Raw genomic sequence first — 25,207 nt, forward strand, 5'->3', positions numbered from 1 at the left:
CAAGATCACCATTACACTGCCAGTAAGTGCATCTCAATGCTTTTAGAGGATATTTTCACAAGCTGTTTGCTCATAGACTTGGTCTCATTTGGAGGGCTAATGGCTAATCTTTGTCATTACCTAATCCCATCACTTCATTACCATTTGCCACATCAATGTCAATGTGTGATGGTTTTACCCAAAATAAGGGAGCATACATATCTCACGTCTCTTCAAGAGCAAATATTTGTGCATATTTGTGCATCATGCATGTAATATATAACATGCTGATTTTATGCTGCTTTTATCAGTATTTACTGATATTGTCTCTGTGCAAAGTTCATAGATAACTCTAAAACATCAAACTGAATTGAGTGATTCATTTTTAACTCTACTAATGGTCAATCATGAATAGAGAAAATAAAGGACATTATATTCATTTGAAATCATGAGAGGTCAACAGTGGAATTTTTTTTTCGACTTGCTAAAATCATACTAATGAAAAGCAAATCCATGATCATGATTGATCAAAATTGCATCATTCAAGAATATGCAAGATATGCACAGCGAAATGAAAATTGGATGTGTTACAGTGAATGTTGTAATTCTCTTACATAATGAGTACAATTTGTAAACATATAATACATTGATACATATTGTGTATTATGTAGTATACAGTCTCTCATGTGTGCAGACCTAACATGGACTTTGTGTTGTCTGCTTTTGTTAATTTGTTCCTCCTCTCTCCAGCATTTGTGGTGTTGAGCACTTGCAGCGTGCTGGAACAAAAGTCACAGTTTTTGACTCTTTCTACTTCTGCATCGTGACATTCTCTACAGTGGGGTTTGGAGATGTCCTTCCTGATGTCTGGCCCTCCAAGTTACTGGTTGTTATTATGATATTTGTGGCTTTAGTAGTCCTGCCTGTCCAGGTAAGCTTGCCTTGATACTAAACTCTAAAACAGCAATTAATAACAACCATTGTAGACCATATGTAGCATGACATACTATGGAAAAATTGATTTAATGGATAAAGCCCCATTTATTCTCACCTTATTATTAAAGTAAGAGCGATCATAACTTGCAACTTGATTGTTTTTACTTTTAAATTTTAAAGGGTGAGTTCCCCAAAAATGGCTTCAAGATGTTTATACACTTAATACCTAAATCCCATGAGGGATGTCTCGGAAGAAGTATAATTTGCAGCCACTGCCACAGCAATGTCTTTAAAGAATGAGAGCTAATGCAGTGCATTATGGTGTTTTCTCTGTGTGCTGTGATGCACTAGTTTGAGGAGCTGGCATACTTGTGGATGGAGCGGCAGAAGTCAGGAGGAGATTACAGAAAGCAAAGAGCAGAAACCGAGAGACACGTGGTGCTGTGTGTCAGTTCAGTCAAAATCGACCTGCTGATGGATTTCCTAAATGAGTTTTATGCTCACCCCATACTTGAGGTACATAACAAAAATAAAATATAGGTGCAATCATGGTTCAGCCACTTTAAGGCCTTCATGCGCAACTGTAAAACGGTATTGCATATTATTTGGCAAGCTTGTAACCACCTAAATCAGCAATGAAAAAAAAACAATTTCAGCAAAATCATGTCATTTACCATATAAATACAGTATTCTTAACTTTTTTATAACAGTTATGATGCCACCTATGGTCCGATCTCCATAAAACTTTGAATGCTTCTTTAGAATCATATGTTGCATGTGCTCAGCTGATTTCATTAAGTGAGTTTTCGTTTAGGATTTATAGGATTTTGTGTACAATTGGCAGTAGGTTTTTTTTTTTTTTTTATGAAAAATATTTAACTGATTGACAGCAGTGGTTCCAGAGGCAAAGTTGTTTAAAATAAGGAGAGCTATCATATGATATGATGTGAAACACCTCATAATTACAGTAGCAATCACAAGATACACAAATGTCCTAAAATACAGTAATGGCATTTAGGACAAAGACACTGCATGACAGCTTTCAAGTCGACTGGACAAAGGATGGTGTAGTTATAGCCATTTTTTATGTTTTTCTATTTTATAGCAGCACCAAGTAGCCAATCGCCGTGAACCAATACATATGAGAACCCAATTTGGTCAATAACTCATTCCCAAGAGTTTTTAGTAAAAGTAGCCCCGCCCACTTTGTACATTTTAGCACCCCCTAGCGAAAATAAGTAGAAAATTCATTTTTTTCCAAATAACTTTTGATATTTGGACTAGAGGGTGACACGGGAGTGGATTTTCAAATCTGTCCCGTCCCACTCCCGCAAAAAAAAATCCCGTCCCGTCCCAATCCCATGAAAAAACTGGGGGGAAAATCCCGTCCCGTTCAATCCCGGAAGAATGAATCCTGTTCCCGCCCACTCCAGGGTTGTATATTTTTTGCCTGGAATCTGTCAGTTATATATATATATATATATACAGTACAGACCAAAAGTTTGGACACACCTTCTCATTCAAAGAGTTTTCTTTAATTTCATGACTATGAAAATTGTAGAGTCACACTGAAGGCATCAAGGGCTATTTGACCAAGAAGGAGAGTGATGGGGTGCTGCGCCAGATGACCTGGCAGCCACAGTCACCGGACCTGAACCCAATCCAGATGGTTTAGGGGTGAGCTGGACCGCAGACAGAAGGCAAAAGGGCCAATAAGTGCTAAGCATCTCTCGGGGAACTCCTTCAAGACTGTTGGAAGACCATTTCAGGTGACTACTTCTTGAAGCTCATCAAGAGAAAGCCAAGAGTGTGCAAAGCAGTAAACAAAGCAAAAGGTGGCTACTTTGAAGAACCTAGAATATGACATATTTTCAGTTGTTTCACAATTTTTTGTTATGTATATAATTCCATATATAATTCCACATGTGTTAATTCATAGTTTTGATGCCTTCAGTGTGAATCTACAATTTTCATAGTCATAAAAATAAAGAAAACACTTTGAATGAGAAGGTGTGTCCAAACTTTTGGTCTGTACTGTATATATATATATATATATATATATATATATATATATATATATATATATATATATATACATATTTTATTAACTGAAAGCCATCTTATACAATGCACAATGTGCATTGCACAGACATTAAATTTAACTCAAATTTACATGACCCAGATGGCAGAAACTGCATCTTGTTTGCTTTAATTATTTTATAGAAGCACTGAGTTTCGTTGTTATTCGGAGTACACTCAAATAAACATATAGCCTACAGATTCGAAAGATTGATTACTTTTATCTGTATGACCAAAAATGTCTGAGTATTTTAACAACAAAATCCCTCTGCTCCGAGCATTTAATAATCACTCCACTCCGCGCGCACTGATACCAGAAACATCGCTCCGCCTTCACTCCGTGGATAAAGTATTTCAGTGTATTTCAATGTTATGTTCATAACGTAGCCTATATTAAAAAAATAAAATAAAATAACAGGAGAGTTTCAAAGTTGCTTAGATTGTGTGCAAACTTTTTTAGGAGACAGAACTGCAACTGATAGAATCTGTGCTGCAGCACTATACTACATTTCTTCAAAAGCAGATTAAAGAGACATTTTTATCGTCCGCGATCAAAAATCTTCATATCGCAAACCCCTATTTTATAGTTCATTTATATAAAAGGTAGGCTATATTTGTGTATAAAGTTGGGGATCCAAGTGTATTCCCGGTCCCGCCCACTCCGGTTGACATTTTTTCCGGTCCTGTCCCAATCCCGTGATTAATAGTGATTTTGTTCCCAATCACGCGGGATTCCCGAGGGACTCCCGTGACCAGTGGAAATCCCGAAAAAATGTCAGCCTCTAATTCGGACTCCAGAGAATCTTTCAGCCCTGGTTTGGTTTCAATTGGGCAAAAAAACATAGGACTAGTTTGCAAAAGTAGGTTTTGTGAAAAATTCAAAATGCCAGAAATGTTTTCAAACTTCATTTATTCTGTCTGTTTGTCACTGTTGTCATCCAGGAGTACTATGTCATCATCCTTTGCCCAGCAGAGCAGGACGCGGCGGTGAGACGGGTGCTGCGAATCCCGATGTGGTCACACAGAGTCATATATCTGCAGGGCTCTGCCCTCAAAGATCAAGATCTGGTCAGAGCAAAGTGAGTTTGAAGACATTTATGTTTATCTGCTGCGATATTTTGAGCCTTTTTAACACATCCCACATATACACTGGGCTTCTGCTGTGCAGCTACTGCCATAAATAGAAAATACCAAGCTTTCCGGGTTAACAAACTGAGTATTTCTTTTAAATGATCATATTTGAATTTTTTTTTTTTTTTGAGTGTGCAGTCAAGAGATATAGTTCCGACTTGATCTAAATTTCATTGGGAATGATTGTAATGATCAGTCCACTGAAGGCGTGCGTAGTTAGAATTCATGTGCAGTTTTATTTACAGAAGTGAATCCAAAATCCAAACATAATCCAAAGAAGATACACAGACTTGACGAGGCACGAACAGACTTGACTCACCAACAACAGGATACAACATTAATACATGACAAGGGACAATGGCAAAAACATGACTACTTAGACAATGATGGAAACATCACATGAACAAACCAATGGGGAACAGGGCACATGACTAAAACAACCAATGAGTAAACAGAACTGATAATCACATGACAAGACAATAAACCAATCAGAACATGACACATTGACCAAGAGGAACCAATAGCAAGAAGACTAGAGGGCAAGGGAAGCATGACACAAACAGCATAAATCAAACCACAAAATAAAAGACATGAAAACAAGAACATGAAACAAAACCCCAAAACAGACATTACAATTACATGGAACAGAGCCCTAAAACCAAAGTGTTGCCTTAAAGGATTTAATAATCCCCCAAAAATAACAAAAATAAAATAATAATCTAATCAGTATTTTTTTAGATAAAAACTGTGTAAGATATCAAGACTTTAATAAATTTTTCTAACACTGTAGCAAAACTGAGTTTATTTAACAGTGTCCTTGATACAGTGTACTTGTACATTTAACCCATACAGAAAAAATGGCAAAATATTTTGCTAAAATATATTCCAAAAATACATTTATGCACATATATTTTCAATTATATTTTAGATTTTTTATATATGTTTTTTGCCATTTTTGTGTATTTTAAATAAAATATATAGAAACATTGCAGAAAAATATCAAATATTTCAATAAAAATAAAAATTAAAAAATACATTCACATGTCACATTTGAAGAAAAAGCGTATTTAAACATAGAACACATTTTGAGCAGATCCACTGCTTATAACATATATTTAGCATATATTTTGTCCAAAAAAAAAAGAAAAGTTAAGCATAAAATAGCATAATTTACTGTTATTACTATAGTGAGTACATGTAACGTGTAACAAAGACACTGCAATGTAAAGAGTTACTCAGAATTGTTTTGTTTTAAACATAAAGCTAACTAAATTCAAAAATTTTTACACTTTAAACAATTAAAGAAATGCCAATGGGGTAAGAAACTAAATGCAAGATATGCTCTGAAAACAAGTTTTTCCTCACAGGCTGGATGATGCTGAGGCTTGTTTCATTCTGACTTGCCGCTGTGAGGAGGACCGCAATGCAGCAGTATGTATTACTAAGATTTTTCGTCAAAAAGTGAAGAAATGAAGTGAACAATGTTTTACTTAACTTCTTTGAAGAAAGTTCATTAAAGAAGTTCATTAAATAAAGTTTATAGTTTATCAGCATATACCTGTGTTTGCCGCTCTTGTCATTTACCTACTACGTGCACGAATCAGTGGTCAAGGCTAAACAGGCAGTGATGTACAAGCAGGTGTAAATCATCTTCTGAGGAGGCAGTGTTTATTCACACTATTACGTCATAAAGTGGCTCATTCCATAAGCTGTGATTTTGACAGACAGACATCAGACATATAAGCGGTTCTTAACAAAAAAGTTTTGAGTTCTGAAATTTACAGGATGTTATTATAGCACAATGACTAACCTCTGTAACCTTACTGTATATTTCAAAAGATCAAGGGATTTTTGATTTCTCAGTTCATTACCCCTTTATGTCATCAGTGAAAAGATGGGACATACAGAATATGTTTTTTCAGTGCTATATTTATGATAATTTTTATGAAGATTCCATTTTTAATAACATATTTGTTTCTTCTCAGGATTACCAGACCATCCTGAGGGCTTGGGCAGTGAAGGACTTTGCTCCAAACTGTACTCTTTTTGTTCAGATTCTCAAACCAGAAAACAAATTTCATGTGAAATTTGCAGGTACTGTTAAATAAGTCTTTGTAGGTGATTCCAGAACAATTCAAACAATGTACAAATGCAGCAAAAGACTTTGACACAGATCTTTATCAACACAGTTGTACTGCTATTTCGCCCCTCAGATCATATTGTCTGTGAGGAAGAATTTAAATACGCTATGCTGGCCCTGAACTGCATCTGTCCTGCCACGTCCACCTTCATCACCTTGTTGGTGCACACATCTCGAGGCCTGTGAGTATACATGCCTGATGATATCAAAAGCACCCAAAAACGTTTTGAGGCTTGAAACCAGCGCAAACTGCTTAGGACATAGATATTTTAATACATGCATTTATAAGAGCTTCCCTTTTAGATGCAAAATTTATGGAGTTAAATAAGTGGGCGTTTACATTTGTGACCATGACAATACCATTATTTTCAATATTTAAACTATAAAAACGTGAATTTTTGAATACAATGAAAATGTGTTTAGTCTATAGGTTATAACAAACTCGTACTTCTATGGTAAAAGTTTACTATAACTCTGAAAGCATTTTTGGGAGGGATCTACATACCATTTTTTACAATCATTAAACTGTTTGATGTCAAAAAAAAACAATAGAACAAAAAAATATATATTTTCTTCGTAGAGATACATTATGAAAAAACAACCACAGTGAAATGCACAATAATGAACCCAAAACAAATTAACATACCATAATCCAATAGTACAAATGACTCAACCAACAATTAAAAATACAAAATGCATAGTCATGATGATATGAGCATGTAATGTCGGATGTAATGAATGCGGGAATACTTAGGCTATATGCCACAGTCCATAGTTGAAAGAAGAACTCTTCTAGACAATGTAGATGTACCCAATTATTCAATCCTTGGTAACAATCCAGACCAAATTCAATACTCCACACAGCAATTCGAGACAAAACCAGAAAACATTTCTTATCCTCTTCAAGTAATATCCCATTTCGGTGACCCAAGGCAAAGCTGGTAAATTTGTCCTTTCTATTTCCAACATGTACCATGAACTAGAAAAATGGACCATTGGTACAAAAGAGGGTAGGTAAAAGGAGTCCTTCTACAAACAAAATATTAAACATTATAAACCTCACCCACAATGGAATACAATTATTCAGCCACCATTGAAAAAGAGAACCTTACTTTGATTGAGCATAAAACGGTACGTTTCCCAATCAGGACATCAGTAGGGATAAGGTTACCAGAGGGAAGCCATGCTTTCCTCTTACCAAACAGCTCTTTCTTCTTCTACTTCTTACCTGTATTTAACCTTAGCATAAAGGAACAACAGTCTCCCCCTAATGGTGGGTAGTAGAATAACACCATAAGTAACTTTGAAACTGTTACAAGGTATGTTAGCAAATGTGTAGTTTCCCTTCTAGGGAACTCCACGCTGCAACCCCTAGGGGGCACATTGGGGAATGCAGCCTGCATGACCGGTGTCTGAAGCACGTGTGAAACAGCACCAATCTATTGGTCCACCCAGCCCATGATGTCATAGGCGGGGTGCCCAGAAGTATAAAAGAGCGCTTGCTGAATACGTCATCCTATTTGCTGTCTTCAGGAGCCATCTGTTTGAAGTGTGTGTGATAGACCACGGTGGGTGAGCATAGTGGAGAGTTTGTGCCTCCGTGCCCGAGATTTCTGACACTTGAGGGAACACACAATCTATGCGTCACGTGTCTTGGTCAGGAGCTTGCGCGTTCGGTGCTCGAGGGCTCTGAGCGCACTCATTGTGAGTGTCTCCGAGAGAAGCTCCATTCACGTTTGTCCCTCATTGAGAGTGAAGAGTGACAAGCATTTGCGTGTCATGGTTTGGGTCCTTCTGTTGCTGAAGCACAGCAAGGACTCGGATCGCGGGATTCATGGCTTAAGGTCACACTATGTGTCATGTGTCTTGGTCTGGAGTTTGTGCATTCGCTGCTTGAGGACTCAGAGCGCGATCATTGTGAGTGTCTCAAATAAGAAGCTCAGTTTGCTTATGTTCATCTTCCCGAGTGATGAGGGACAAGCGTTTGTGTCTCGCGATTCGGGTCCCGCTGCTTCCGAGGCACAGCGAAGCCTCAGATCGTGGGACTTGCGGGGTTAAGATGCTATCTTGGGTTATCGATGCCGCGTATAGAACCTGAGTCGAGCAGCACCTGAGGGAATGTGTGCACACACACGTTCAGAGTTACATATTCATTATAATGAGTCACTATGTCTAGGCTCTGCTCACATTTGTTTCTATTCCCGAGGGAGGCGGGATGAAGCGTTTGTGTTTCGCGACTCATCACAATTTATCCCAGCTCAAGGTGATCACTTTGATCTGCTGGATCCGCACAAACAGATAATCTAAACTGATTGTCAGATGCTGCAGATACTATTGGGTTGTTATGACGATGAAGTTTGAGCACGGAATTGTTTCAGCCTGATCCTGCGAGATTGTGGGCGGAGCTATATTCAGCTTGGCCGTGCCTCTCTAATATTCATGTTATTGTGTATGGAGAGCCTCGCTGGGTGTGAATATATTATAATACTCTTTGGAGAAATGATTGCAAGCTTTCTTTCCCAGGATGTTTCAGCACCTAGAGTGGTTATGGGGAATGTTCCTTTCTTACTTTGATCTGGAATATGGCGGTCTGAGGGCAGTCATGTTCTAGCCTGGCTTGGGTTCCCCTTGGCACAAGCTCTCTCAAGTTAGTGCTGAAGTCTCTGTCCTGTCTTTAGCCTTATCTGAGGGAACTGCTATTCGAGGATAGCTGTGTCCTGCCCTCTAGTGTTTCTGGCTATGGCTTACATCAGGCTTTGATCTTGGACTGATGATGTTTGTGTTCACTCTTAGCGAATTATATAGTGATGACTTGGATCTCCCTCTTGTGAGCCCCTGGTCAATTACATGGTGCTTTGCGAGCCTACCATGGGACTGATATGTATTGGGGGCCTCCTTAGTATAGTATAGGTGGGTTATATTACAGCCATTGTTATGGCAGGACAGGCTTACTTGAATACAGCTATCTAAGCCTAGCTGTGTCTTACTGGGAGTTGCAGTGAGCCCTCTTCTGGAGTGATCCCCTATCCTAGAGCCTAGCTATCTGAGGATAGCTATGTGATAGCTCTGTGATTGCTTCCCTGCCTAGTGTTTTAAGTAGCGGTCTCTTGAGCCCTTTATAGACAGGCTAACTTCTTTTGCTAGGGTTATTAGTAAATAATAGCCCACTCTCTGTAGTGTGGGTAGTCTCTGTCAGTCTCCCTTATGGTACCCCCATCCTAGGTACCTAGCTATCTGAGGGTAATTATGTGCTAGCTCAGTGATTGCTCCCCTGCTTAAGGTTTTAAGTAGTGGTCTCCCTGAGCCCTTGCCTAGGCAGTGCTATCTCCCTTGCTAGAGTTGTAAGTAGATAGCCCACTCTCTGTAGTCTGGGCAGCTTTGCAGGAAGATTTTGCCTGGCTATCCTCGACCAAGTGGACAGGCATGCGCCTCAGGAATAAAGTTTTCTCACACTCTACTGGTTTGGTTTGCACATCTCATGAGCATGCCTTCTATTGGATTGCAGCCTGGAGAGCTGAATTACAGTCTTGCACTACAGTGCCACACTTGTCATATCTAGTTATTGCAGGACCTTACATTAGATAACATGAGAATGACAAAAATATTTGTAGACAATTTATTGTTGTTGTTGTTCGCAATGTTGAATTATCGTTTCAGCCCGGTCTGTATGTGAAACTTCAAAAATGCGAAAAAAAATCAAATAATATCCCTTTTTTTGTACATTGTTGCAATGCAAATGTACCCTAAATCATGCAAGGTGATTTACTAAGGTTTGTGGTAGTCAGTTTACTGATATTTATGCCATTATTTAACACCCCAATAAGCATGTCTTAACCAATTTTGTGCCTGAATTGCTAGTAGGTTAGACACCCCAATTGCTCTGCTTGTTTGTGATCCTTCACTAATTTGCGCTGCTCTTTGTAAACTGCACTGTGTTCTTTAATTAGCAAATTTTCAGTAGATCAACTTTCCACTCCCATAGGTAATTGTGATCTCACACTAATTTGCCCTTTTTTAGTGAATCTGGCCCCTTGGATTTTGTAATTCACTCACCACACAAGTTGTAAAACTGAAAAGCAAAATTCCATGTGATATGATGTATATATCTTTGCAGAGAGGGTCAGCATTCTCCTGAGGACTGGCACAGGATTTATGGGAAATGCTCAGGAAATGAAGTGTACAGCATTGTTCTGAAAGAAAGCATCTTCTTTTCTGAGTATGAGGGAAAGAGCTTCCCGTATGCATCCTTTAATGCATATAATAAGTGAGTATGTTGGAAAAGCATATTTGAGAAATGCATTAAATCTTACAGTACAGTAGAAATTACATTTGATTCCTCAAAAATGGCTACTTCTTACTTGTGTAAATATCTCTATCATTTTTGTAGGTATGGCATCTGTCTCATTGGAGTCTGTCCTGACGACACTAAGAATATAATGTTGAACCCTGGTCCTCAGCACATCATGAAATCTTTGGATGTGTGCTTCTACATCAGTCTCACCAAAGAGGAGAACACCAGCTTTAAGGCCAAGAAAGAAAACAACACTCAACCTCCTACCAGCAGCACTATTACTAGCATGGGTCAGACAAATTAACATTATAATAATTAAAAGAAAGATAATGTACATATCACAGAAATACCATTCACATGTTTGGGGTTGGTAATATTTGTAATGTTTTTGAAAGTCTTTTATGTTCAGCAAGGCTCTATTTATTTGATAAAACATACAGGAAATATTGTGAAATATTATCACAATTAAAATAAATTCTTTCTATTTTAATATATTTTAAAATGTAATTTATTCTTTTGATGCAAAGCTGAATTTTCAGCATCATTACTCCAGTCTTCACTGTCACATAATCCTTCAGAAATCATTCTAATATGCTGTAACAAAAATCAAGAAACATTTCTTATTATCACTGTTGAAAACTGTTGCACTGCTTAATATTATTTTTGAAACAGCCATATATTTTTCACGATATCTTCATAAATCAAAAGTTCAAAAGACTAGCCTTTCCTGCCACTTTTGATTTAATTTTTCCTTGATTAATAAATGTATTATTTCTTAAACATTACAATTCTCTTCTTTTTTATGTTTTAAATTTTTTTCTTCTCCTGTAGAACAAAATTTTGAAGAATATCCTGCCCACTCTTTTCCATATAATGTAAGTGAGTGGGTGTGTCGACTTACAAAATGACAAAAAGCACCATAATCTTCCCCTCAGCCTTGGTGAGCATAAGAGACTTCTTTCAAAACTATTCCCATTTCTGAAATGAACGGGAAATGTCACACATAGGGCTCTATCATACACCCGGCGCAAGGCCAAGTGCAAGTGTTTTTGCTAGTTTCAGCCCGATGCAGTTCTCTTTTTCCCATCCTGCAACACGTTGTTTAAATAGCAAATGCATTTGTGCATTCATGGGCATGCTGGTCTAAAAAAGAGGTGTGTTCAGGCGCATTGTTGGCACTTTGCTATTTTGAGGAACTGAAAATACTGTAGACTGTGCCATAGACCAACCCAAACCTGGTCTAGAAGTCTAAAGTCAATACTGCAATATATATATATATATATATATATATATATATATATATATATATATATATATATATATATATATATATATATATATATATATTTGTGTTATTTAAAGAGCACTTTAGTAGAAAATGTGCCTCTGGGCAGGTCCATAACACAGCGTTCACTTTGCTTATTACGCAGCAGCACACTAATATTTGTTAATATGAAACAATAAAAGATTAAAGAGTAAAATATTATTGCTGTGCAGGTTACATGAATATAAATATGACTTTATGTTATAATGGATAGCCATTGCATGTATCAGAATTAGGCTACCTATTTGCTTGTGCACGAACAGCTCCGTTTCCTCTCTGGAGACGCATTCTGTCTTTGCGCTTTCCAATTTCGCATGAGCGCAACTGCCTGATTGGTTTATTGCACGTTATGCCCAAAACACACCCATTACTCATTAAGAGAATAGGGACAACCCGTTTAGACCATGCGCCGGGTGCACCGACCATTTTCCTGTAGTTAAGCTAGCAAAAATGGATTAGATTATGCTAAGATTGTTCAAATAGGGCCCAAACTATGCAAATTGTGTACATCCAAACATTTTAAATGTCTGTGCTATTACTATTTTGAGAGTTTCAGAAGAGGAGAAGTAATTCATTGTGTAACAACTTAAATTTCAGACCTTTGGTGCACTTTAAATTCTTTCAAAAACATTCAAAAGAAAAAGTGGTGTTGTTTCTATATTTTGGTCTAAAGGTTTTGTTTGTATTTCCTAAAGGTACCATGGCTATAGACATGCAGGAAATAAGCATGCAGTCCAGTTTAGGTCCATCACTCTCAATTGAAACTAATATATCTGAGAAGAGAAAACCAAACATGGTTCCTGTTCTGGAATTGCCTGATTCACCTTCCTTTGAGACTGCCAACCTGATAATCAATGAGTCAAAGAACCCATGTCAGCCCTGCACTAGAAATGAAGGCAACAATGGGTAATTATTTATTTTACCGGAGAGAGAAAATAATCTGTTTGTTTGATTAAATGTCAACAAAGAAACACTGAGTAATGTCAAGACGGCTGCTATGGGAATGAGATCTCCTAAAATTTTTTGCAGTTACATTAAGGGATATCCTCCAGATTTACCCTACATCGGAAGCTCGCCGATACTTTGCCATTTACGGAAAGAGAAAGCACCCAAATGTTGTATGCAGCTAGAAAAGGTATTACAAACAGTGTCTTGATTGCATTGGGGGGGGGGGCAATCTAAATTTACAACAATAATTGTACTAAATTACAAGTAAAAAGTAAAAGTTTAAGTACATGTGATTAAAAGCAACAGTAAAAACATTTACAGAAGATTTCCATTTCAAATAAATGGTGTTCTTGTCAACTTCTAAAAATGTGTCAAAGTTTCCACAAAAATATTAAGCAGCACAGCTGTTTTTAACATTGATAATAATAAGAAATCTTTCTTGAGCATCAAATCAACATTTTACAATGATTTCTGAACAATAATGCATCATAGAAGCATCATACATACAGTTTTGCATACAGTAATTGACAAAACATTTGGAAACGTTATAATTTTTGCTTGCCAAGGCTGCATTTATGTGCTCCAAAAAGAAAACGTATTACAATTGAAAATAACTATTTTCTATTGCAATACATTTTAAAAGGTAAATTTATTTCTGGGAGGCTAAGCTAAATTTGAGTACATTATTTTATTTTTTTACATTGTAATAATATTTCACCATTTTAGTGTATGTTTCACCAAAAACTGTATGTTTTATGAATATGCTTTAAATATTCACTGTAGGCTCCTGAGAATCACTGGTTTTATGTTCAATTGTAATATTTTGTTATTATTTATAAGTAGGAAAAGCTGTGAAATACAATTAATCAAGGATAACACAACACAAAGTTAAAAAAAAAGTTGTTTCCATTGTGGTTCTTGATGATAATATTGCATTGCTTTATTGTCATGTCAGTTTTTGTCCAAGACCTGCAACCACAAAGACAATGAAGATGTCAAAGCATACAGTTTGAAGAATAAACTCATCATTGTGTCTGCTGAGGCCACAGAAAATGGCCTGTACAACTTCATCCTCCCATTACGAGCCTCTTACAGATCGGAGAACGAACTGTGTCCCATCGTGCTGCTCTTGGAAAAGGAGTAAACATCCTAATTTTACACATCACTCTCCTTCACCTCGTTCATTGAGCTTTACTTTAGTTGCCAATATCTTGTAGTCTTGTAGTTATAGTTAAATTGCCCCTGATGTCTACATAATATTTCATTTCTTTCTTTTAGGCCAAAGGCAGAGTTTCTTGAGACTGTCTGTTGGTTCCCAATGATATATTACTTGCATGGATCAATCGACAGGTAAGAGTCATAATAATGAAACATGAAACATTATTGTGTTTGTTTGTATCCGGTCCTCAAATAATCAATTTAAAATTTGTCGTCCAGAAGCAGATAAGTCTGCTGTTGTACACTGAGAGTCACCTTCTTGAGATAACAAAGACATTGTATTAGCTCACTTGCTTACAGAAAAATGCAGAAACCCAGAAAAACAAATGAATATTTATGAATTCAGAAAACCTGGGTTATTGTCATTCTGAACCCCCTTTTAACCACAGGTGTAGTTAAGAAATGGGCTTAGCACTGCTGTTTACCCAGGGTTATGACAACCTGCTCTGGAGCAATTGTAGCACTGCTTATGTGGTGCCAAATGTGTACAGTGTTTTACAGTGTAAAACAATGTCATGTTAGAAGGTTATGGCTAGATGCTTAATAACAGATTCCAACTCACATGCCTCGTATTCATGTGCTTTGGACAGTCACAGAAACACTTTGCATTCAGTGAAAAACAGTGGCAGAAAATGCATCATTTGGAGGGAAGAAAAGACTGTTTAATAGCTTCATAGACCAAACAATTAAATCCAGAAAAACTAGTAGTATAGTCAGCAATATATAAGATGCTAGAACATCATGTAAACAGACACATTAAGTTAATCTGATCAATGATACTGACAATATGAAGGTTTTGTTGAATTACACTTGGGGGAAACTGAATACTGAAGCCCGATTTGTTAACATTTGCACAGCTGCACAAACCAAAACAGATGGTACTGACTGACTATATAAATCCCCACTGAATACCATTCAGTCATATTCTTTCAAATGAGAAGTAACAACGTCATTAGTAACCAGAGAGTCTCCTTTTGAAATGGTCTCTTGCTCTTACGCACCGGGAGCAATATACCATAGCACCATGCTAGAAGTGCAGAATGGAAGCTGTCCTGCAATCCCACCCCTTGGGTGCTGCAGTGAGGGCCCTAAGAAACATGGACAAACCTGTGAGACCACTCACTAGGGGTACAAGACAATTATGTGGATGAGATCCATGCCTGAAAGGCAGGGATGTCTAGATCATAAATCCTAGCAAAGGTAGATGGTTATGACCAGCCAGGCCTGGCAAATATCCCCAATGGAAGCTCCACTGGACCAAGCCCAGGAGGAGCCAATCCCCCTAGTGAAGTGAGCCCTCACTGAAATGGGGGCACTCAGAGCCCCTCTGAGGCATAAGTCAGGGCTACTGCATGAACTATCCAGTAGGATAATCTTTGTTTTGTAAATGGGGGCCCTTTAGAGTGGCCTCCGAAGCACACAAAGAGCTCTTCTGACTGCTGGTATTGGCAACCAGGCCAATTAGCGATTCAGGAGACTGAAATCTATGGCTGTGTTCCAGTTCACTTTTAGACACGCACTCGCAAACTTCCCTAATCAATTACCCTTAGGGGGAATCCCCACTGTCATTTCATCAAGTGGACAAGGTAAGTTTATATGGACATACCCTCGACCCCTTGATTTTGACCGAGAGAGCAAGTCTGCTTAACATGCACACTTCAGCCTGCTCTGTAGACCACAATGCAACTCAACTATAACCTCATCGCAGATCACATTTAATTTATCACCACCCTAATCAACTCTATAATATATACAATTGTTTTTTACATTTATAACAGCCCAAGCAAATGGTGCTGGTATCTGATAGGAGCCTCATTCATCCAGCAGTGTCTGGACGGGCTCTTGTTGGGCTGACCACTCCAAGCCAAGTTTTTTAACAGCTTTCATGAAGATGAGCTAGCTGTCCACACTGGGCCGTACACCACCCCTTGGCAGAAGGGAGCTTGGGTCCTCCACAGACCTGGACTAATTATCTGTATTAGAGGCTGCCAGTGATATGTATGAATCATCGACAGCATCCTCTTCAGATCCTCCAATGTGGAGCATGCTCCAGATGAAGAGAGCTGATACTCTTTGGAAAAGAGCACAGGGAATCATCTCGCTGTGGGACATGCGGGCCTTGCGCCAGCATGAGCTCACTCGAGGCTGTCTTCTTAGGCTTCGGACTTCACTGTTTCTTCCTCCAAGGCTCCTGGGAGGAGAGAAACTGGAGAGCATGAGAGGCGGGGTCACCTTCATGGACAAAGGTGATCTGCTAGAGTAAAGAGGCAAGACTCATACTCTCACAATGAGTTAAATCTGTCTCAGTGAACGGTGCCTCAGCGTGCACATGGCCTACACAATGGACACACTCACTGTGTTAGTCTGATTCATGCACGGTGCTCTGCATGTACCACATTTGTGGCGTAGCAATCTGAATCAGACATCACTGAAATTTGATCAATTAGAACTGAAAACGGAAGCTGCAGGGGAGGAACGCTGAAAGGCAGAGCATCTTTCCCCTGCTGGGACTCTTCTACGTGAGTAGCAGGCTTCTTGTTCTTCGTCTTTAGAGTCTAGTGGGGAGATGTTCTTTACAGTGAAGGAGACCAATTCGGATGAAATGGCATTCAGTAACAACTTATATAGGTAGCCAGGCCAGCTTGTTTTGGCAGGCTGAAATGCCAAACGCCAAACATTAACAAACATCATGCTAAAGACGATGAAATCATGCCACCATGGTGTAGGCCTAGTTTTGTATATCCAAACTACAGCTTTTCACTTTTGGTGATTATATCTAGGCTTAAAATTAAATAAAAATTCAATAAAAGAAGAATGATGGACATAATATGTGAGAATCATACATTTTTGTCGAAAATCTATCTGTCTCCTTACAGTCTGGATGATCTGTTGCGTTGTGGTGTCTCATTTGCTGCTAATATGGTGGTTGTGGATAAGGAGAGCACCATGTCCGCCGAGGAAGACTACATGGCTGATGCAAAAACTATTGTTAATGTTCAGACCCTGTTCAGGTCAGAGACTGCTTGAGATTCCTAAAGGGTTATAAGTAGTTAAAATTAGCCATATGTAATGAGGTTGCAGTTTAGTACGTTTAAATTACATTTCTTAATCAAGTACTTTACATGTCAACACTTCAAAAATCATTTTTTTAAGCATGGCAAAACATTATTAAATAATAATTGAAAAATTATGAAGCTTTGAAAACGTTAAATTTGACATTACAAAGTGCACTATTTAGAAGTCAAATAAAATTTCCATTATTATCCACCCTTAAAGTTATTTAAAACCTAGATGAGTTTCTTTCTTCTGTTGCACAAAAAAAAATATAGGCATATTTGTTCTAACTATTTTCTCTTTGTGTTCATCAGAAGAAATTGTTAGGAAACAGTCATGAAACTGTACCCTCTTTAAGCACACTTTAGGTATACTCTTTAGTTTAGGCTTTTTTATTTCATTATAATATTATAGTAACCTTTTTTTCTTTTTTTTAAACATATTCTTATAAGATTTGAAATACACAAGTGCTTATTCAGTTCATTTCAGAAGATCTTAAGTAATTGAAATGAAGCTTTGTTTATAGGTTGTTCTCCAGCCTCAACATCATCACAGAGTTAACCCATCCTGCCAACATGAAATTCATGCAGTTCAGTGTAAAGGATTGTCACACACTGGCCTTCTCCAAACTAGAGAAGGTGAGCAGATATTCATAACATGCTTTCTGTCACTCTCATTTGATTAAACTGTTTGGGCCTTAAACTTCTTTCAATGTTTCTTTGCATGGCTTCATGGAGCAGAAAGAAAGAGAGAAAGGCTCAAACCTGTCCTTCATATTTCGGCTGCCTTTTGCAGCTGGTAGGGTGTTTAGCATTGGGATGTTGGACACACTGCTCTATCAGGTACTAATACAACAAATGCGGTTGCAACTTGGAATTATAAGCAAGAATGGAGATACTAGATTTAAACACTAGATGTCCTTACAAATACATATCACATTACATATCAGTCAACACAGTTGTATTCTATTGTATAATTATTTTCTTGCCTATATAAAATACCATTCAAATGTTCAGGGTCAATAAGTGGAAATAAAATACTTTTAATAAACACGGATGACAGTAACAACTTTTGCATTTTTACGAAAGACTTCTATTTCAAATAAATGCTTTTTTTCTATTCATCAAATAGTCCTGCACATTTGTTTTCAACATTAATAATTATAATTGTTTTCTTTTGAAGCTTTTTGAAGGTGTCAGGGATTTACGAGAGAGGACTCAAATGCAGAATGAGTGATCACAGTTTATTTACAACACTACTGACAGGACAAGATGGTGAGAAGGGGAGTGGACACAGCTCAAACAGAAGGCAGGAAAAAGACTTGTAGACAGGCAGGCTGAGAGAAGGCCGTTGGGTCCAGCCCCGGACTAGAACAAAACTCTACAAACTAATAAATAGGGAATACTCAGTATCACAAAGAATATTAGATGAACTAGCAAACACAGAGAAGATAGAATAACGAACTGAAAAAACAAGAGGGAAAGGGAGAACAATATAAAGCAGCGGAGGACATAAAGAACAGGTGAGAACACTCAGACAAACAAGAACTCAACAAGGACTAGACAAATGCAGGACGAGAGGGGCACATGGGAAACACAAACAAAGACAAAGCCATGTTCTCACAAACAAGGAAATATTGAACAAAACAGGACAGACAAGACAGTCGGGGAGATCCCTGAAAGAAGGATCATGTTGTACTGAAGAGTAATGATGCTGAAAATCCAGCTTTGAACACAGGAATAAATTACATTTTAATCTTTTTTTAAACTACATTAAAAATTTAATAGAAAACACTTTAAACTGTAATAATTTTACAACATTACTGTTTTATTGTATTTTGTTCAAATAAGTGCAACTGTGGTGAGCATAAAAGACTTCTATCAAAAATGTAAAAAAAAAAGAAAAAAAAAGCTTACTAACCCTAAACATTTTAATGGTATGTATGCTCTTGATTTTGGAAATCATAAATGTCCATGCCTTTAAATATGTCCATAATTGTGCTAAAAGTGCTTCTTTTGTTTCAGTGTTTTGTTAAGGATTATATTATAACCATTACCAAACTGCTGCTTGGACTAGAAACAACACCAAAATCTGGTTTCTTATGTTCTGTAAGTATGATGTTTAACATTAGCACAGTCCCCACATCCTCATTTAAATGACTTTTATTAGATATTGATATTTTGGATGTTGCTTTAGTGGTGTAACAGTGTTGTGTATTACATTTCAGATGAGTATCACAGAGGAAGACTTGTGCATTGAGACGTATGGCAGACTGTATGAAATGCTCTCCTCCACTGTAGGAGACATTCCCATCGGCATCTACAGGACCGAGTCTCAGATGCTTGAACCTCCTGAGGTTTCATTACCTTCAATCCAACCACAACATGTGCACTTTTAGTTCAGGAGAAACAGTTACACTGGGAAGGAAGAGGCAGGAGCCAGCTTTACCCTTTAATTAATCATTTGTTTTTACCAATTATGTGAACTCCACAAAACTTGAAAAAAATTGTCACTCAGTATGTGCTAGTTTTGTAACCAAATGGTAGTTATTGTCAAACATTTTTCCCTAATTTGAAATTTAAATGTATAACTATTTACTAATAGTTTATTTTTCTCATTATAACATTGGTAACAAAGTTAAATACTTACATATAATAAAAACTGAAAATGCTATTAGATGTTAATTTTTTTTTTTGGAAGTGTTATATATATATATATTCTTATGATTTCTTCTATAAATCTATAAAAAGAAAATGTAACAGGTCTATTCGAATTAAACATTTTCTGTAGTTAATTAAATAAAAGTTACAGATTAAGTGGTTAAAATTGTGTATTGTTTATATCAGCATGTTGGAAGTATCAAGAACAACAAGGCAAACCTTGTTTTTCTTCTAGACTCCACAATCCCAAATGTCAGACAACGTGTCAGTCTTTGAGGAGGGAAAGGACGCGGAGGAGCAACAGCAGGGTCTTCACTGTGAACAGCCGGATGTCCAGACTCATTCTCTGCGTCGAAGGAGCATGCAGTGGGCATCCAATCTGCTGGGGCCGTGGCACGCAGAGCGCGAAGCAGACAGACTGAGCCAGCAGCGTGGCATCCTGCTCTCATGCTCTGAGAGACAGGAGCTCACTGAGCTGGTCAAGAAACGCATGAAGAACCTGGGGCTCTCCACATGGGGATTCGGTGAGATGCCAGTCAAATTTTACAGTGAAATCATTTCAGATTGAAGAAGGATGTTATTTAAAATGTTTACAAATGATTTTATTTGATTTTAAGAACTCTAGAACTGGGCAGCACAATTAACATTTCCTTAATTAACATTTCCTCAGCCTAACTTTTCAGTTCTCATTGACTTTGGAAGATGGTGAGCCATTCTAAAATGACTGAAACCCTCTGACAGCAGGTTGCCAATTGCAGTCAATAGCCAGAGAATATTTCTAGAATATTGTATCTTTACAATTTCACAAAGTCATTCAAGTTCCCTAAAAAGACTGGTTGTCCATGAAAGACAATTGCACAGAGGACAGGATAATGCAGAGAATCTCAGTGGGCGATCGGTTCAGCACTGCAGCTGGAATTGCTTGCTACTTCAGCGCTGAACAGAGTAAGAATCTGTCTCGATTTACAGTGTTTTGACCTTTAGGGGAAGTCAGAATGCAAGTGAAAGAAGAGTGGACCAAGAGCACACCAGAGCAGTGTGAAAGACTAGTGATGTCCTTCAACCCTTCCTACTCATTTTTGACCGCTGTAACTTGTAATTTTAGTTAATAATTTAAGTTAATTTAGTATATTTCTCTTTGTGCTACAGTCATTGCTGTTCTCTTTTGATCATTGTGTTTTCCACAAAATAAATTATTTTTGTTGAAGTGTTTTGGTTATTTTGTACTACTACTTTTCTACTACTATGGTGTAGCCACAACTAAAATTTCTTCAAATTTAGAATGATGAAGATTACACTATTTCTGACAAAAAAAATCAACTATTCCTAAATGTTTCTCTGATTTTGATCTCCACTATATATATATTTGTTTTTAAATGTATTTGATTTTTATACTTTCTATTTTCAGTTGAGTGTCTCATCATTAGGAAATGGTTTTGGAGTTCTGGAGAACTACACATTGTACTGACTGAAAACCTCTAGAACAGGGGTTCTCAACTTTGGCCCTCGAGGTCCACGCTCCTGCAGAGTTTAGCTCCAACCTTGATTAAACTCACCTGCCTGTAGCTTTCTAGTAATCCTGAACACCTTGATGAGCTTATCATTGTGTATTTGTTTAGGTTTGGAGTCAAAAATCTGGAGAAAAATGGGCCAGAGTTGGGAACCCCAGCTCTAAAAGAAGATTGTAGTTATGTTATTAACATTTGTCTCTCAATCCAGATGAGCCGAATAATAACCAGAGCAGTCACTCATATGCCTTAATCAACCCGTCACCAGATACAAGACTGGAGCTCAATGACATTGTGTGAGTGAAGCTGAATCTATTGCACTTCATAGCGACACAAATTCTAGCAAAATTGTGGATTCTTATTTTCGTACTTATTACTTATTTTAGTAGTTTTGCAATGTAAAAGACACAATTTGTATTATTATTATTATTGTTTTTTAAGTAAAATGATATTAAATTAAAAATGGGTTACAATTTATTTTGATATTCCACTTTAGACATTTTAATAACTATAAATAACTTTGCAATTACATGCAACTAATTATTATTAATTTGCAACTACTAACCCCTCAGAGTAAAAATAATTTGACATATACTTGCAATGTATGTGGTATGTTGGGGACCCATCAAAACAAAGTGTTAGAAGATATAAAGCAGACAGACTACTAATACTCTAATGACTGCTAGTTGACATAATAATGATAATAACATATTAGAATAATATTATAATATATATTATATTTATTCACACATATATTTATTATATTGATAGGTCAAAACATGTGCAATTACAGCATGAGTGTTTTTTTTTATTTTAATGAGAATTTGGAGGAGAAATATGCCTAATAATTGTTATGAAATATAGAAATCTATATATGTCTCTGTATATCTATATCCATAAAACAAATCTTACTGATGAAAAAAAAAATATATATATATATATATATTCTTATGATTTCTTCTATAAATCTAATTTCTATATATTGTTTTTCTGTTTATTATCCATGCTGTTTGCTGTTGGTTTTAGGATGCAGTATGACCAAGACTTGATATTCAGCCTAATGCTTGTACCTTATATATGTGTCTGTAGTTTTACGTACTTTTCAATTGTATTTGTTTCGGTTTCAGGTACATAATCCGGAAAGATCCTGTCTCATTAAAGCTGAACAATTCTGATAACATCAAGAACAGCATGAGGAGCGAATTACAAATAAGAGACAGGAACACAAAGAATACTCTCTGAATGGAGATGACAATCATAACAGCTGTTTATCTTAACTATGACACAAGTAATGCTTGTTCTTCAGCATCAGGTTAAGCTCTGAAAGCCAGTAATGTATTACCTATACACAGCCCAGAGTAATGCACGTAATTTGATTTACCATACTGTATGTGTTGCTGCCAGCTTGCTCCTGTCCCGCCTCATGCTAAGAATGACTCACAGTGAATGATGAACAGAGTTCAAAGGTCACAGACAGTGATCCAGTTAAAGTTATTTGTTTCTGGCTGGAACCCACATTAGGCAGCTGCTGGATTCCTGTCAGACCCAACTGCAGTAATGCATGGATCTGCATTTCTCACATCCCACTACATTTATATACATAGTGCCAGTGTAACCCACCTATAAAGACCACAAAAATATCTACCAATAAAAATATAAAAAACACTGGATAATATAATGAATTACTTAATTAAAATAATCTCAACCCAAAATTAAGATTCTGTCATTATTTGTATGTTTTGTGGTGTTTTTTATCCCATATGCTGTTACTGTTCCATGAACAAAAAAATATAATAATTTTACCCATAAAGTTACAAATTCAGCTGAAAGCTATAAACTTGGGGAATTAATGACAGGAGTGTGTGACGTGTGCAAGACTGGTTTCGATCACACAAGAGAAAGAATCATGTTTTGATTAGAATTAATCAAAACATGAATTCTAAATGAGATGTCATAGTTATGAGATAAAAACTCATATGGAATAAAAGGTCTTAAATGGGAAAAAAAAATTAACAGTTGAAACTGACCTAAACTGGTCTTTTTTTTTTTTGATAAAAATTATAATTAAAAAAAATATAAATAAAAAAATTTGAGGTTTTGGCCATAGTCAAGGCCTTCTTCAGACGCCCAGAACACTGACACATGCATTTTGCACTCTTACAATCAGCAAAAAAAAAAAAAAAAGGAAATAAAGAGGGAGAGAAAAGTCCTAACATGAAAATAAAACTACTACAGCAACAACAATCAAATATATCATACCTTAATTTTTGATTAATTTAATTGAATTCACATTTATTTGTATAGCGTTTTTCACAATAAAAATCATTGCAAAGCAGCTTCACATAAAATTTTAATTTCACATTACATTTAGGAGTACCCTATCAGTAGTAACTATGTCGATGTTATGTCTATATGGCAGATACATACAGAGAAAATCATTCAGTTAGTTAATGACATGTATTCAAACAAAAGGTGAACATTATTAACAGCAATGATTATATGTTGTGATTGTATGTTGATTCAAGGTTGGCTTTCTTCTGAGGTCCTCAGAAGGGTTGGCATCTTCTCTTCTCAAGAGTTCGATCATCTCATTTCTTCATGAGGTCTGGATACAGGCTAAAGCTTGCTAATACCTTGGTATGCCCATCCTGTGGCCGAAAAATAGAAACAAATTAGAGAAAAATTAGCGTAGCTGCTGTTCAAACCAAGTAAAAATTATAATGTTTTCAAACCAAGCAAAGAATGTGCATTTGATCAGATATAACTGAAGTATAAGATTATGAGATACATTATGTGAATGCTTGGCTAAAGAGACGTGTCTTTAATCTAAATTTAAACAGAGAGAGTGTGTCTGAACCCCGAACATTATCAGGAAGGCTATTCCTGATCTTGGCTGCCAAATGTGAAAAAGCTCTACCTTCTTTAGTGGACTTTTCTATCCTAGGAACTACCAAAAGTCCAGAATTTTCCAACCTTAGGGAACGTGGTGGATTGTGCGTGATAGAAGAGGTACTAGTTAGGTACGCAGGAGCTAAACTATTAAGGGCCTTAACGTAAGTAAATTTTATAACTAATACAGAATTTAATAGGTAGCGAGTGCAGAGACTGTAAAATTGGGATAATATGATCATATTTTCTTGACCTGGTAAGGACTCTAGCCACTGCATTTTGGACTACCTGTAGCTTGTTTATTGAAGATGCAGGACAACCACCTAGAAGAGCATTACAATAGTCCAGTCTAGAGTTCATAAATGCATGAACTAGCTTCTCTGCAACAGAAACGGGTAACGTTCTATAGCTTGCCGATGTTTCTAAGATGGAAGAATGCTGTTTTTGTAGCGTGAAATATGCTGTCTAAAATAATACTTAAGTTTTTGACTGTAGAGGAAGTAACAGTACATCCATCTAGAGGCAATTGTATTGGTTTTGGTACAATAAGTAATATCTCTGTCTTATCCAAATTTAATAAGATAAAATAATTGGCCATTCAATATTTTACATCTTTAACATGCTATGTTAATTTACATAATTTAGAAATTTCATCTGGTCTTGTTGAAGTATCATCAGCATAACAATGGAAACTAATCCCGTGTTTTCTAAAAAATATATTACCAACGGGCAACATATCTATTCGAAAATAGCAGAGGGCCTAAGACCGATCCTTGTGGCACTTCATATTTTACCAGTGTTAGTTGAGATGATTCCCCATTTAAATAAAGTGATAACAGTCAGATAGGTAGGAGTAAGACCTTTAGGATACAATGTATCTAAAGTAAAAATCCAAAAGGTTTCCCTGGATCTATGAACATCAATGCCCCCTCCCCAACTGTTCAATGCCAAAATAATAAAAAAATAAACTTTCAAAAGGTGGAAGCTTGGAAGCATAATTGCCACTGGGGCACCCATAGCTGTCCTACATCAATGTAAGAAAACAAAATC

At 36.8% G+C, this 25,207-nt stretch overlaps 1 protein-coding gene across 1 annotated transcript in view; it reads left to right on the plus strand.

Moving 5' to 3' along the window:
* The window catches only part of LOC132095888 (potassium channel subfamily T member 2-like), a 34,328-nt gene extending 11,369 nt beyond the window's left edge, over positions 1-22,959 (plus strand). Inside the window, exons 5-24 of the mRNA XM_059500982.1 lie at positions 730-910; positions 1,267-1,431; positions 3,937-4,073; positions 5,493-5,556; positions 6,111-6,219; positions 6,339-6,447; positions 10,380-10,529; positions 10,653-10,846; positions 12,576-12,786; positions 12,910-13,015; positions 13,784-13,968; positions 14,107-14,178; positions 16,923-17,057; positions 17,627-17,738; positions 17,841-17,942; positions 19,125-19,208; positions 19,328-19,456; positions 19,996-20,284; positions 21,480-21,564; positions 22,396-22,959. Coding sequence (XP_059356965.1) covers positions 730-910; positions 1,267-1,431; positions 3,937-4,073; positions 5,493-5,556; positions 6,111-6,219; positions 6,339-6,447; positions 10,380-10,529; positions 10,653-10,846; positions 12,576-12,786; positions 12,910-13,015; positions 13,784-13,968; positions 14,107-14,178; positions 16,923-17,057; positions 17,627-17,738; positions 17,841-17,942; positions 19,125-19,208; positions 19,328-19,456; positions 19,996-20,284; positions 21,480-21,564; positions 22,396-22,510 — 2,734 coding nt within the window. The 3' untranslated portion in view covers positions 22,511-22,959. The remainder of the gene's footprint in view (positions 1-729; positions 911-1,266; positions 1,432-3,936; positions 4,074-5,492; positions 5,557-6,110; positions 6,220-6,338; positions 6,448-10,379; positions 10,530-10,652; positions 10,847-12,575; positions 12,787-12,909; positions 13,016-13,783; positions 13,969-14,106; positions 14,179-16,922; positions 17,058-17,626; positions 17,739-17,840; positions 17,943-19,124; positions 19,209-19,327; positions 19,457-19,995; positions 20,285-21,479; positions 21,565-22,395) is intronic.
* The last annotated feature ends 2,248 nt before the right edge of the window (positions 22,960-25,207 follow it).

The sequence above is a fragment of the Carassius carassius genome, chromosome 20 (assembly GCF_963082965.1).
Source record: "Carassius carassius chromosome 20, fCarCar2.1, whole genome shotgun sequence".
In the NCBI taxonomy this organism is placed as follows: Eukaryota; Metazoa; Chordata; class Actinopteri; order Cypriniformes; family Cyprinidae; genus Carassius; species Carassius carassius.